At 36.9% G+C, this 15,269-nt stretch overlaps 2 protein-coding genes across 10 annotated transcripts in view; one reads left to right on the plus strand and one right to left on the minus strand.

The window, feature by feature from the left end:
* The window catches only part of Epp (Ecdysteroid phosphate phosphatase), a 66,868-nt gene extending 53,269 nt beyond the window's left edge, over positions 1–13,599 (minus strand). For 4 of the 9 annotated variants that reach the window (XM_071691833.1, XM_071691838.1, XM_071691839.1 and 1 more), the window contains exons 1-7: positions 13,545–13,599; positions 12,070–12,204; positions 9,303–9,543; positions 7,898–8,093; positions 7,508–7,591; positions 4,633–4,802; positions 1,675–1,883 (exon numbers count right to left, since the gene is read on the minus strand). In XM_071691833.1, the coding sequence (XP_071547934.1) occupies positions 1,675–1,883; positions 4,633–4,802; positions 7,508–7,591; positions 7,898–8,093; positions 9,303–9,543; positions 12,070–12,179 (1,010 nt within the window). In that variant the 5' untranslated portion in view covers positions 12,180–12,204; positions 13,545–13,599. Of the gene's footprint in view, positions 1–1,674; positions 1,884–4,632; positions 4,803–7,507; positions 7,592–7,897; positions 8,094–9,302; positions 9,544–12,069; positions 12,205–12,553; positions 13,097–13,252; positions 13,327–13,432 lie in introns of those variants that run through there. The other 5 variants (XM_071691834.1, XM_071691836.1, XM_071691835.1 and 2 more) reach the window with 5 other exon arrangements.
* An 888-nt stretch (positions 13,600–14,487) lies between these two features.
* Polr2H (DNA-directed RNA polymerases I, II, and III subunit Rpb8) overlaps positions 14,488–15,269 on the plus strand; it is a 301,372-nt gene continuing 300,590 nt past the window's right edge. The window contains exon 1 of the mRNA XM_071691846.1: positions 14,488–14,623. Coding sequence (XP_071547947.1) covers positions 14,551–14,623 — 73 coding nt within the window. The 5' untranslated portion in view covers positions 14,488–14,550. The remainder of the gene's footprint in view (positions 14,624–15,269) is intronic.

Genomic DNA, 15,269 nt, shown 5'->3' on the forward strand with positions numbered 1-15,269 from the left:
AGCTCACTAATAATTTTACTTCTTCATCCCACCACTCACTACCCTTTCTCTTTCTAATCTGCCCACCTCCCACGCTTCTCATGCCACATGCATCCTTTGTACAAGCCATCACTGCTTCCCTAAATACATCCCATTCCTCCCCCAACTCCCCTTACATCCTTCGTTCTCACCTTTTTCCATTCTGCACTCAGTCTCTCCTGGTACCTCGTCACACAAGTCTCCTTCCCAAGCTCACTTACTCTCACCACTCTCTTCACCTCAATATTTTCTCTTCTTTTCTGAAAACCTCTACAAATCTTCACCTTTGCCTTACATGAGATAATGATCAGACATCCCTCCAGTTGCACCTCTCAGCACATTAACATCCAAAAGTCTCTCTTTCACGCGCCTATCAATTAACACGTAATCCAATAACGCTCTCTGGCCATTTCTCCTACTTACATATGTTTTTTTTTTTTTTTGCTGGTCTCCCGCGTTTGCGAGGTAGCCCAAGGAAACAGACGAAAGAAATGGCCCAACCCACCCCCATACACATGTATATACATAAGTCCACACACGCAAATATACATACCTACAGAGCTTTCCATGGTTTACCCCAGACGCTTCACATGCCTTGATTCAATCCACTGACAGCACGTCAACCCCGGTATACCACATCGCTCCAATTCACTCTATTCCTTGCCCTCCTTTCACCCTCCTGCATGTTCAGGCCCCGATCACACAAAATGTATACTTATGTATATCTCTCTTTTCAAACCAGGTATTCCCAATCACCAATCCTTTTTCAGCACACAAATCTCCGAGCTCTTCACCATTTCCATTTACAACACTGAACACCCCATGTACACCAATTATTCCCTCAACTGCCACATTACTCACCTTTGCTTTCAAATCACCCATCACTATATAAATATATTTTTTTCATACTATTCGCCATCTCCCGCGTTAGCGAGGTAGCGTTAAGAACAGAGGACTGAGCCTTCAAGGGAAATCCTCACTTGGCCCCTTCTCTGTTCCTTCTTTTGGAAAATTAAAAAACGAGAGGGGAGCATTTCCAGCCCCCTGCTCCCTCCCCTTTTAGTCGCCTTCTACAACACGCAGGGAATACATGGGAAGTATTCTTTCTCCCCTATATATACACATATACCCTATCCTGAGCCAGGCACCCATTATATCGACCAACCCCTAGGTGTGGATGAACGGCTGGGTTGACTATGGACTGCCTGCCACAAACAGGATTTGAACCTATTTCTTCAACCCTGGGTGGCCTGTGAATGCCTCATGGTCAGGAACAGTAACTGTTGCACCAAGGGAGTCCATATTACTCTTATAACTCCTGCATGTCAAGAATTGTAACTAAAAGGGCACAAATTAGGTGTGCTCATCTTCCTTGAAGGCTCTTGGTTGGAGTGTTTGAATGTATGATGTAACAAGGATGAAGGATACGTAGTATATTTTGGGAGAGAAACCTGGAATTTTTACTTCTAAGTGAAACTATTAGTGTGAAGACAAGAACTACATAACTGTTGAGTATGGTAATATGATCAAGTTACTTAAAACAGGTTCTATTAAAGTCGCTATTCAATGGGAAAAGATGACATTTTGTTTTGAAGTAATCAACTGTGATCATACAAACATGTATGCAATCATGATCACAAAATAATATAAGCTCACCTGTGCAGTGTCCAAGCATCTGATTCTGCTGTACGTTCAATATAGTTAATTGGTAAAAATCCCGTTGAACCTGTGAGCCAGGATGTTCCTTCAATCCATCCATCAGGTGAGGATGCCAGACTTTCTCCTTTAACATACACAAAGTCTCCAATTAAAAGTTCCAGTTCATCTGGATCTCGTGGAACATGTGAGTATAGGACCTTGTGTACCTGCAGAGAGGAGTGTGAATATAGAAAGGTTTTCATCTTAAAAGAAAATTTGATAAGGATTAGTTATGACAAAGTTGGGAAAATGAAATGACACTTATCTAAGACACTGATATTACAGGTGACTGAAAACTGATGTGAATTATAAATCTAAACTACATATGTACTTCATGCTGACTGCTTAAATCTATTCCCTATAATAATCCCCTGGGGATAGGGGAGAAAGAATACTTCCCACGTATTCCCTGCGTGTCGTAGAAGGCGACTAAAAGGGGAGGGAGCGGGGGGCTGGAAATCCTCCCCTCTCGTTTTTTTTTTTAATTTTCCAAAAGAGGGAACAGAGAATTGCGCCAGGTGAGGGTATTCCCTCAAAGGCCCAGTCCTCTGTTCTTAACGCTACCTCGCTAATGCGGGAAATGGCGAATAGTTTGAAAGAAAGAAAGATAATAATCTCAATCATGCATCCAAACATCATACTGACTGGAGAACAAATTAGAGGTGCTGTGAAAACTGCAGCAAATATTCCTTACGGCATCATTATAACCAACATGGTAATTCAGCATGTAAGTAGCTACAGTAAAGCAATACTAACTTGCAACCTATTAATCAACACTACAATAATTCTGAAACCTCAATTGTTGTTTTTTGTTTCTTTGAATATGTAAAATGAAAAAACTGTAAAGGAAATCTATAAAAAAGTGAGGAAAAAAGTAGCGTTTTATGCAAAGGGACAAAAAAAAGGACAATGTGAGTACCGTAAAAAAAATTATTCATTATTAGCATCTTTAGTAGTATTAGTAGTAGTAGTTCGTAGGCAGTCAATGAACAGGGAAGTATACCGCCAGTACTATCTCTCTGGGTATTAGGAGGGTTATTGACAGCTGAGAAGTAAGCCAGCACTTCAGTGCCAGTCGAGCTGCACTCCTTTGACCTAGGTAGCTGTTTTATTCTTTCTCCTGCACACATGGACTACTACCATTCTGTCAGCAAACATAAAATCTCTCCTAGTCATACATAACACTTGATAAGACTTAATTCAAGACTTAACTTAATAATTATAGACTTTTCTATGGTAATCACTATGTGCTAGCCCTGCCTTTTGGCAAAATAGTAGAAGTAATAGAATACATGGAAGTAACAGGTAGGAACATTTAGGCAGAAGCATTGGATAGAAAGGTTAGGTAGAAGTTGAAGGTAGGAACATTAGCCAGGAGCATTAGGTAGAAGCAGTCATTTGAAACATTTGGTAGGACCCTCTGCAAACACAGTACTAGAGTTGCCCTCTGCCAGTGGCCTGTTACGGGTGAGGCACTAAAAGGTAAGAAGCAGCAATGGAGTTCACTAGTTATGGAGACTTTATTGATGTACCCACCCCCTTGAAGTAGTTCCAGGTGGGAATAGGCATCAGAGATATAAATAGATAAATAGATAGATTTATTTCTAATTTCCAAGTGACTGTAAGACAGTCCCAAAAATTCATGATTATTCTATGCCTCATAAATGTTTTTTTGTAAACTACTTGGGAAACGCCTCTTGCAAAACTAATTATATAACAAAAGGTAAGGGGTTTCCATATGGAAAGTACAAAATATCAAGAAATGGATATATTAGGGGGCAAATTAGCATTTGCTTTGGTGATATAGTTTTAAAAAAAATACTACGAAAGGGTGACAAAATCTGAAGGAAATGTTTAAACAAACTATGGAACATACAATCATCTTTTTGTTTTTCAGCATTATGAACCTTTCTAGCAATATCTACAACTTTTACAAGCAACTTCACAGATAAATCTACATCCATGTCAGAATAAACTTTGTATGAATGATTTCTACTGAAGATTAGTAACATCCTCTGAACTCAAACCCCTTCAGTTTACCTCTCCCCATGACAGTTTTATTCAAACTGCAAAAGAAACAGATGGATTGAGACAATAAGGAAGATGAAAAGAAATTTACATTACAACACTACAGAATATGGAAATATGTAAAACCATAAATGTATAATGTATATTTGTAAGAAAACAAGAAGGCAGTAAGAGATAAAATAAAGGATTCAAGGCAGCATACAAAAATTAGTGGAAGAAAATATGATGAAAAAGCAGAACAATAAAATAGAGAATATGAAGATATACTTGGAATAAAGGGGGTTGATCTGGCACAGTTACTAAAAGAATAAAGTATAAGAACAACACGGAGTTCTGGCAAAGAACCTAGCTTATCATAAGAACTTTGATATGTTGTTACTTAAAAAAGGTAAACTATATGGGGAGGAAAGAGGCAAAGAAAATAACCAGAATATAAAATAAAGGAAACATTGAGAGATAAGAAACTAGACAATTTACAAAACCAATAAACACAAAGGGATAGTCAAACTAAATGAATGCACATTGGATTACTGGTTAATGACATAAATCCTTATTTCAAAGATCAAATAGAAGAAATCAAACTAAATGGATTTGTAGAAGAGAAGCTTCTTAAAGGGGCAGACAAACATACATATTCTCATGAAAGATACAGTAAAATGAAAAAAAGGGTCTGACTTGTTTAAATAAAGACAAACTATAGTTTTAGGAACTATGGGAACAACATGAATTGGGAAATGTATTAGAAAAAAACTGCAAAATATAAAAACCAAGGGAAAGACCATACACTAAAGAAAATATAAAAACAAACGGAAAGGCCATACAGGATATAAACTACACAAAATTAAATAAAAAATGACAGGGACCCAAATGCTAAATTTTCAACAGTACCTCATTCCCAACAATTCTGGTGTCTCTAGAATAGAGTCGTACTTCCCAAGCAGCTGGTGTTCTTGGATCAACCATATCCACCAAAGATTCAAGGAGAGAGAACTGTGATGGTGAAAACTGGTAGGCTAAAGTTAAGTGCAGAGCTTTAGTTGCTGCCTCACCCGTGGTGCCTGTCAGGTTAAACAAAAAATAGAAAAAAAAGAAAGAAAGAAAGAAAAAAAATCAATGCAAGAATGCAATGACACTTTATAAGTGATTTCTCACAACCATATGCCACAATCTACAGTTGACCAACTGATTCTGTGGAATTTGTAGTGTTGGAACTGGAGCCTAGTGGTTGTTCAACACCTTCTACAGTAAATAATGAGTATTTTAAAAGTTAAAACATCTTATATATATAATTATATATCTTAGCTTTCTATAGAAAATCAATAAATTCATGTAATATTGTTTTCTAAAATTTGGCCAATAATTCTTTTCTTTCTAATATCATTGTGAACTGCATATTTTTGATACAAAGACACTTCAATTTTTGACATTATTTGTATATGTTTCAAGGTCACAAACTATAACATAAATAACTTATTCAAATTCATGTTTTGCATATGTATACGCAATGGTAAGAACATCCTTATAATCCAGTGGGTAACTGGAGGCAAAAGTTTTGGTAAAATAATAAGTGCAGAAAATGACAGGCCTCTAAAATTTCCATGGAACCATGGAAGCGGAAGTGGATCATAGGGTGGGGGAGGGGGCGAAAATTTTGGGAGCCTTGAAAAATGTGTGGAAGTCGAGAACACTATCTCGGAAAGCAAAAATGGGTATGTTTGAGGGAATAGTGGTTCCAACAATGTTGTATGGTTGCGAGGCGTGGGCTATGGATAGAGATGTGCGCAGGAGGATGGATGTGCTGGAAATGAGATGTTTGAGGACAATGTGTGGTGTGAGGTGGTTTGATCGAGTAAGTAACGTAAGGGTAAGAGAGATGTGTGGAAATAAAAAGAGCGTGGTTGAGAGAGCAGAAGAGGGTGTTTTGAAATGGTTTGGGCACATGGAGAGAATGAGTGAGGAGAGATTGACCAAGAGGATATATGTGTCGGAGGTGGAGGGAACGAGGAGAAGAGGGAGACCAAATTGGAGGTGGAAAGATGGAGTGAAAAAGATTTTGTGTGATCGGGGCCTGAACATGCAGGAGGGTGAAAGGAGGGCAAGAAATAGAGTGAATTGGAGTCATGTGGTATACAGGGGTTGACGTGCTGTCAGTGGATTGAAGCAAGGCATGTGAAGCGTCTGGGGTAAACCATGGAAAGCTGTGTAGGTATGTATATTTGCGTGTGTGGACGTGTGTATGTACATGTGTATGGTGGGGGGGGGGGGGGTTGGGCCATTTCTTTCGTCTGTTTCCTTGCGCTACCTCGCAAACGCGGGAGACAGCGACAAAGTATAAAAAAAAAAAAAAACAAAAAAAAAAAAACAACTAAATACCAAACTTTGTGTATGTATGGGTTAAAAAAGTGAATATCCTGTAAAATATGACTGCCAGGGAAAGCTTTTCCAATTATAAGGCATCATTCTTTTTATGTCTATGGATGCAACAAGTGACACTCTTCTAACAATTACCTACTGAACAGCAAATTCTGGAATGTTCATATCTCTTTTTTATCTCAGTTCCTTTTAAACAAAAATGGGTATGTTTGAAGGAATAGTGGTTCCAACAATGTTATATCCAGGCCCCACAAAACTTTCCATGGTTTACCCAAGATGCTTCATATGCCCTGGTTCAATCCATTGACAGCACATCCACCCCGGTATACCACATTGTTCCAATTCGCTCTATTCCTTTCGCGCCTTTTACCCTCCTGTATGTTCAAGCCCCAATTGCTCACAATCTTTTTCACTCCATCTTTCCACTTCCAATTTGGTCCCCCATTTCTCTCATTCCCTCCACCTCTGATACATATATCCACTTTGTCAATCTTTCACCACTCATTCTCTCCATGTGACCAAACCATTTCAATACACCCTCTTCTGCTCTCTCAACCACACTCTTTTTATTACCACACATCTCTCTTACCTTTTCATTACTTACTCAATCAAACCACCTCACATGACGTATTGTCCTCAAACATCTCATATAATCATCGTAGCTTCTTTGTATCAGCATCATCTCTTGTGACCTTATATAATCATTGTAGCTTCTTTGTATCATCAATATGTGAAACACTTTAATGAACATAATGTATTCAAATCTACTTTTGTACTTAATATTAGTAATGACCATCTTGAAATCAATACATATGTGCTTCCCTTGTAATTACTGTCATGTACACTAATGTTCTTTTCTAATGCAACTTATCAGCTAAAATGTGTTCTTCTTTCACTATTTTGTCATATTTTCCTTATGTGTCTTGCTCATATCTGGAGTCATCCACTCACGTTATTTTCAACTAATATTTCATATCATTCAAAATTTTTTGGTGAAGAATTTCTGCATACTTAAAAGAAAGCCAGACAATAAACCATTATAAAATAACTGCACTGTGAATGTCTAAATACCACTCATACAATGCTTCCAATGATGCTCCATGTTATTAGTAAAAATAATTTCATTAGTAAATGTCTTATTTCTTAAAAAGCAATACTGTCTCCAGGATTTTTCAGGGTGGCCCATGCAAATGAGAATAATGTGATACACACAAAAGAATTGAAACTCTGGCTTTAAGGGTTCAGAATTTAATAAATTAAGCAAAGAGGGGAGGGTATTGTGAAAATAGATCATGCTGAAATTTGCAAGAAAAAATAAAAGATTATACAGCTCTATAAAAGCCACAACAAAAATATAACTTTTCATTCCCTTTGGGCATATCCTGCTTACAGTATTCTTGAGCCAAAGTAGTTCCTGTGCACCATGGCAGACATGCTGCCATCACCTCCAGTTTGTCGTAACACCCAGCTTCAACTTTGTTAAACAAGAAAGGCAAATAGCAATAATTAGATGCGAAGGAAAGGCACATATTAGGAAACTAAATTCAGATGTTGCTCATTTGACTTGTAACAAAGCTGCCTTGCTTGTTTTAAGTTATGCAATGAGAGAGATTTAAGACATTCAGCCAATCAATGTGTAATATAATAAGCTTCAAAATCAATGAAGAAATACATTTCATGTTCATTCAAAATAGTCAAATGCTTATCATATTTAAGCAGTTTTAAAACTCATACCAAAATCCAATTAAAAAAAGATAAAAAATAAAAAAACGATACTTACACAGATGAGCTACTTCCTTGACATAAGCAACTGCAAGTTTCTTAAGAATCTCTGCTTGTTGATCATTTAAAAAAAGACCCATGTAGTTAGGTGATATATATTTGTCCAGTGTCAGGCTGGAAGGAAGGGAAGGCAGGATGCTATGTACAACATCCTTCAGTGCTGAAACTAGGGCCTCACAGTTCTCATCCCCAGACTGTAAGAGACATATAGGTGCATATGAGAGGATGGGTCATTTCATCTGTTTCCTGGCACTACCTCCCTGATGCAGGAAACAGCAATCATGTATAATAAAAATAAGCAAATCATTATATGTGTGATATCTCTGTTGATTTTCAGATTAATTACACAGTAAATTGCAAGAGGAACTGTTCACACATTATATAGATGAGTAAAAAACAATTAATCTAAATTCAAACTTCATAAAAAATTCATGTTTTACCATCAGAATGTCAAATATATACTTCCACCGAATATGCAACAATGATATCAAGTTTCAGAAAAATACTGAAATATGAGGGAGCTGATATGATAAATAAGCCCTACAGATATATCAAGGCAGTACATTCTATAATTGCAAAGCTGTTTTTTGTTATATCAAGCACACCTTCATAAAAGCAAAACATGTCGACTTAATACCCTCTTCTACTGACATATATTTTGGGTCCCTAACCAAAAACATCGCCATCAATTACTGCAAATCATGTTTATCTCCTCTCTTTTATTGAGATATACTGCAAAGCAATCATATCATTCTCTTCCTGAACATAAGAAACAAAACATTTTACCCTATTTTACCCTGTGTAATAAATATTCAACATAATTAGATGTGAACATTCCATCTTTGTGTGAAATAATAAAGTTATGCTTTACAAATGCAAGAAAAATAAAGATTCAAAAGTCTAAACCTTACTATGGAAAACATCCAAAATCGTATTTTCTTACAATAAAAATCATGACCACCAATATGGTACACGTGCATTTCCAATTTGCATGCATTTGCTCTATAATGTTCACAAAAATGGAGAGGCTCTGTTAATTCAAGACAATCATATAAAATGGAAAAATGGATATAGGGAGAGATGGGTGGAAATGTAAAAACATATATGGTCCTATCTATATGCAGCATGCACTGCGGTAATCCACCATACATAGGAAAGCAAACTCAAGATCTTTAAAACACAAAAAGTCATAACATACAAATGAGCAACAAAGAGAGTGCTTGAATACTGTGAAAATTACTTCAGGAATAAATCAGAAAATCATGCAACATACCTGGCTTACTTAACAAAAAAAACATGTATCACAAGAAATAATAATGGTAGCACAAAACGCATTAAGATAAACTATCTAAGTCACTTCTCACAATCTAAGACCTTATTCTGAATAAAAAATGAAGACTCACTTTAAAAAAGGAACACATTGTGATGTGAGGCACTAAATTATGAGCTCCATTCCAGCCACACTTTTGCAAAGATTCCTCCCAAAAGTTTTGAATCTGTTCATAGAGTGGGCCTGTGGGACACAAATACACCACATATTCACGAGGGCAGTCAAGGTCCAGCGTTGTGTCATTAACATGGGCAAGTAACCAATCAGATGCAAGCTGAATGCCTCGATGACCAGTTGCTGCAAGTGCCTTTTCCCTGTTTGGAAGGTATCTTTTCTCAGACATCTTCAAACAATAATATTTTGTAAATGACAATTATGGGAATGGGATGTATTTAGGGAATCAGTGATGGATTGCGCAAAAGATGCTTGTGGCATGAGAAGAGTGGGAGGTGGGTTGATTAGAAAGGGTAGTGAGTGGTGGGATGAAGAAGTAAGAGTATTAGTGAAAGAGAAGAGAGAGGCATTTGGACGATTTTTGCAGGGAAAAAATGCAATTGAGTGGGAGATGTATAAAAGAAAGAGACAGGAGGTCAAGAGAAAGGTGCAAGAGGTGAAAAAAAGGGCAAATGAGAGTTGGGGTGACAGAGTATCATTAAATTTTAGGGAGAATAAAAAGATGTTCTGGAAGGAGGTAAATAAAGCGCGTAAGACAAGGGAGCAAATGGGAACTTCAGTGAAGGGCGCAAATGGGGAGGTGATAACAAGTAGTGGTGATGTGAGAAGGAGATGGAGTGAGTATTTTGAAGGTTTGTTGAATGTGTTTGATGATAGAGTGGCAGATATAGGGTGTTTTGGTCGAGGTGGTGTGCAAAGTGAGAGGGTTAGGGAAAGCCGGCAAGGCAGCAGGTTTGGATGGTATTGCAGTGGAATTTATTAAAAAAGGGGGTGACTGTATTGTTGACTGGTTGGTAAGGTTATTTAATGTATGTATGACTCATGGTGAGGTGCCTGAGGATTGGCGGAATGCGTGCATAGTGCCATTGTACAAAGGCAAATGGGATAAGAGTGAGTGCTCAAATTACAGAGGTATAAGTTTGTTGAGTATTCCTGGTAAATTATATGGGAGGGTATTGATTGAGAGGGTGAAGGCATGTACAGAGCATCAGATCGGGGAAGAGCAGTGTGGTTTCAGAAGTGGTAGAGGATGTGTGGATCAGGTGTTTGCTTTGAAGAATGTATGTGAGAAATACTTAGAAAAGCAAATGGATTTGTATGTAGCATTTATGGATCTGGAGAAGGCATATGATAGAGTTGATAGAGATGCTCTGTGGAAGGTATTAAGAATATATGGTGTGGGAGGCAAGTTGTTAGAATCAGTGAAAAGCTTTTATCGAGGATGTAAGGCATGTGTACGTGTAGGAAGAGAGGAAAGTGATTGGTTCTCAGTGAATGTAGGTTTGCGGCAGGGGTGTGTGATGTCTCCATGGTTGTTTAATTTGTTTATGGATGGGGTTGTTAGGGAGGTAAATGCAAGAGTTTTGGAAAGAGGGGCAAGTATGAAGTCTGTTGTGGATGAGAGAGCTTGGGAAGTGAGTCAATTGTTGTTCGCTGATGATACAGCGCTGGTGGCTGATTCATGTGAGAAGCTGCAGAAGCTGGTGACTGAGTTTGGTAAAGTGTGTGGAAGAAGAAAGTTAAGAGTAAATGTGAATAAGAGCAAGGTTATTAGGTACAGTAGGGTTGAGGGTCAAGTCAATTGGGAGGTGAGTTTGAATGGAGAAAAACTGGAGGAAGTGAAGTGTTTTAGATATCTGGGAGTGGATCTGGCAGCGGATGGAACCATGGAAGCGGAAGTGGATCATAGGGTGGGGGAGGGGGCGAAAATTCTGGGGGCCTTGAAGAATGTGTGGAAGTCGAGAACATTATCTCGGAAAGCAAAAATGGGTATGTTTGAAGGAATAGTGGTTCCAACAATGTTGTATGGTTGCGAGGCGTGGGCTATGGATAGAGTTGTGCGCAGGAGGATGGATGTGCTGGAAATGAGATGTTTGAGGACAATGTGTGGTGTGAGGTGGTTTGATCGAGTGAGTAACGTAAGGGTAAGAGAGATGTGTGGAAATAAAAAGAGCGTGGTTGAGAGAGCAGAAGAGGGTGTTTTGAAGTGGCTTGGGCACATGGAAAGAATGAGTGAGGAAAGATTGACCAAGAGGATATATGTGTCGGAGGTGGAGGGAACGAGGAGAAGAGGGAGACCAAATTGGAGGTGGAAAGATGGAGTGAAAAAGATTTTGTGTGATCGGGGCCTGAACATGCAGGAGGGTGAAAGGAGGGCAAGGAATAGAGTGAATTGGAGCGATGTGGTATACCGGGGTTGACGTGCTGTCAGTGATTAAATCAAGGCATGTGAAGCGTCTGGGGTAAACCATGGAAAGCTGTGTAGGTATGTATATTTGCGTGTGTGGACGTATGTATATACATGTGTATGGGGGGGGTTGGGCCATTTCTTTCGTCTGTTTCCTTGCGCTACCTCGCAAACGCGGGAGACAGCGACAAAGTATAATAAAAAAAAAAAAAAATGACAATTAATACTGGCAGAGTCTTTAAACATAAAAGACCTACATCAAAACATTTTTAGAGTCTTTAAACATAAAAGACCTACATCAAAACATTTTTAACAGAGACTAAAGCTCTCACTTATAATTCATGCTGGATTGGACAGCACACAGGCTTTGAATAAAACTATCACAAAATGAATGCATTTCATGTTATGAAGTATTTGTTCAAATGGAGCTTACAATCTTGGTTCATCCAATCTTTTATGCTGTGCGTCAGAAACTTACGCTCGGTGCTTTGGAAAACCCATCTGCAAGAAGATCTGAAGAGGTGACAAATGTTGCCGTGATATTTTTGTTGGAGTTGGATTCTTGCGTGGAGGGAGAGTTGCCATCATTGCTTCCTATATTCTAAAAATTTCACTAGAAAAAAGAAAAATGAATCACATTACTGTGTTACAACACTCTTCTGTAAATAAAGATAAAAATTACCACAAACAAAGATTATGACAAGATATACTGATGACATTCACAAAAATACATCTACAATCTTCCCTCAGATTATGTGTTTTTACACATCCGAAAATGGAACAACATATCTAGTCTTTTCAACTTAACTAACAACATTTTGAAGGATGTAAGATTACTTATAGCAATGTAAACCATCTTAAACTTCTAGGAACAAGTAGTAGATTGAATTGCATTTCCCTTGAATTACCTCACCACTTATAAGTCTTTTGTTGAAGAAGTACAGTATTCAGGAATGACTTACACTGTAATCTGTTTCCCTGGTTTCTTGCTGTCTCCTCTACTTTAAATTCATATACTCTTCTGAACAATGAAACAGTGAGCTGAAGTGCAAGGTTATGATGGGTAGTGAAATGTTAGAAAATGGTAAGAGAACATCAAGCTTGTTTCATTAAAAATCTTGTCTAATTCTTGGGAAACATTTCACGTCTTCTTTCATAATCATCCGTTTTAATGAAACCTTTCAAATAACTTTCCAGTCTTAAAGAAACTCACATCATGGATTTGTTACAGTTATAAGAATTCCACTGTATCTCCAGCAACCACTCTCAAGAATATTTTGCTGGTTATGTTAGGTTATGTTTTTAGGTTAATGTTGCATTTGTTTCAAGCTACATAAAGATAAATATCAAAAAGAAAGGCTACCCAATTAAAAAACTAATGTAACAGAATGTAAGCTAATATTCTTTTAATTACTGAATGCAGAATAAGAGCTGTGCCAGCAATATTCGTAACAAATCCATTGAAACAATTTCTCTTGATATCAAAACGTAATATTGTGGACATACTTATAAACATAACCAAAATTAAATCCTTTTATTATTTTATGGGGAAAGTCCATCACTCCTTGATATAGTTGGCTCAGAAGACATAATTAACAAATACTACAAGAATCTGGTTAGAATGGTAAAAATATCTTATCAATGCACCATATTTCACGTACTTTCCTTCAGAGTCAACAAATGAAGCTACCCCATTATAATACATTTACCAACACTGCACTGTCACTTAAATTTCACCTTTTTTCTACTACCAAATTGACCAATTGTCAAACTGGGTAGTTGCCAAAAAATGTACTTGTATCATTCACGTCTATTTTGAGACTAAAAGTTTATATCCTTACGTTATTATATTCTTTCCGAAGGCTGTCAATTTAAACCTGAATACATGATCAAATTCACGAAATCATTCAACAATAGTCTTAAAAACCATGAAGAAACTCAGTATTTTTATACCTTCAGAGGGCTTCTGATGTTTACCCTTCAAGGTAGCTCTTCTAAAGTGATCAAGATATATTTCTGTTACTGCTTTCTACCCTTACTGATATAAATAAGATAAATCTGAGTAAAAATAATCAATAGATTTTATATGTAAAAGATGAACAGGTAAAGTACTCATAGAAATAGGCATTTTAGCTCTCAATAAGTATATAAAAATTGATTCCCGGAGGATTTAGAAAATTTATTATCTGTCGTCTACACATATACACACTCAAGGAATATCTAATAAAAACATAACACTCTATAAGATTAGTTAATATGAATGGTAATATCTAGCATCTTTACTATTTTAGTTATTCTTTTAGACGTTAGAGAACACTACTATACCATATTATCGTCTGCTTGTTGTCACATTTGACAAAGCGAAAATAATGGTAAACGTGTATATATATTCATTCCACCTCACACCTTTAATTCCTGTCTCTATACATGAAAAAAACTCAATATACAAGACATATGTGTTGAAAACTAAGAAAAGTGTAACATAGATACTTGTGAAAGAATTAAATATATTCATGGTGTCTTTTCATCTCATAATTGATTCACAAAAAGTACCTATCAATATCTTTTTGGCTGTGATTTATATAATCAATTCAGTTTACGTTAGCTACTCAAAGTATACTTTTACACATATCTTTTTTTCAAATTAATAATCAAGATTACATAGAAGACCTATCAATACATTCTTAAGTATGGCTTATATAATCTATTTTTTCTTCCACGTTAGATACCTATATTCTACTTTAACTATGATGACTATGTGTAAATTTCCTCAAAGAAATGAGGCTCAAGAAAAAGATAGTTAATCCCTAATTTCTGTAAGTTTTCTCTTTAAGGTTATCAAGTTTGCCAGCAGATGACTTAAAACCTCTATTTGGCAACTTGTTCATAAAGGTTAGTAAACATTAAGTTGCTTTTCATGACTATATATTTCTTCAAGTAAACACCGCGATTGGTGAGCATGGCAGGAATTCTCTTCGAAGACATATTTGATGTCAAGGACATCGACCCTGATGGCAAAAAATTTGACAGAGGTAAGGCAATGTATCTTGATGTGAATGTGAGGTTTTGAGGAGGATAAATGAAGGAAGTTATCTGTGGTAGTGGCTGTAATGGCTGAGAGGATGTTGGCCAGCCTGAACTTGTTTCAATGAATGCTTGTCTTCCTCCACATTTTGTTCTGATATTAAGCATATCTGTTGCTACACTTTTTAATCAGCTTGTTGATAATCATCCGATTGTTAATTACATGATTTTCTTTTCATTCGTCGTTAATCGATTATATTATGAGATGATTTCATTGTGCAATTGACACAACCCTTGAAGTGAAAAATTTGTGAGGTAGGAATGATTTAGATTTTTTTTTCAGCAATTAAGCACATTTTGAGGGCACTCTAGAATGGAATTATGTTAGTGGAAGAAAGCATATCAGTGGCCTCCAGAATTAACTTATGGAATAGGAAGAAAGCATATCATTGGACTCCATGTATACAAAAGTGATTTAGGTTACTTATGTGATACAATTATATTAATAGTTTAGTTTATGATGGGGTAAGACCTCCCAGTCTCCCTAAAGTGACTTGACGCTTTTACGATTAGTGGTCAGTCATGTAAATAAATACCTCTAAAAGCCACATAATAACTTTCGTAATAAATCACTATATTCATCCTCAGGCATTA

This window comes from Panulirus ornatus, chromosome 51, assembly GCF_036320965.1.
Source record: "Panulirus ornatus isolate Po-2019 chromosome 51, ASM3632096v1, whole genome shotgun sequence".
NCBI lineage: Eukaryota > Metazoa > Arthropoda > Malacostraca > Decapoda > Palinuridae > Panulirus > Panulirus ornatus.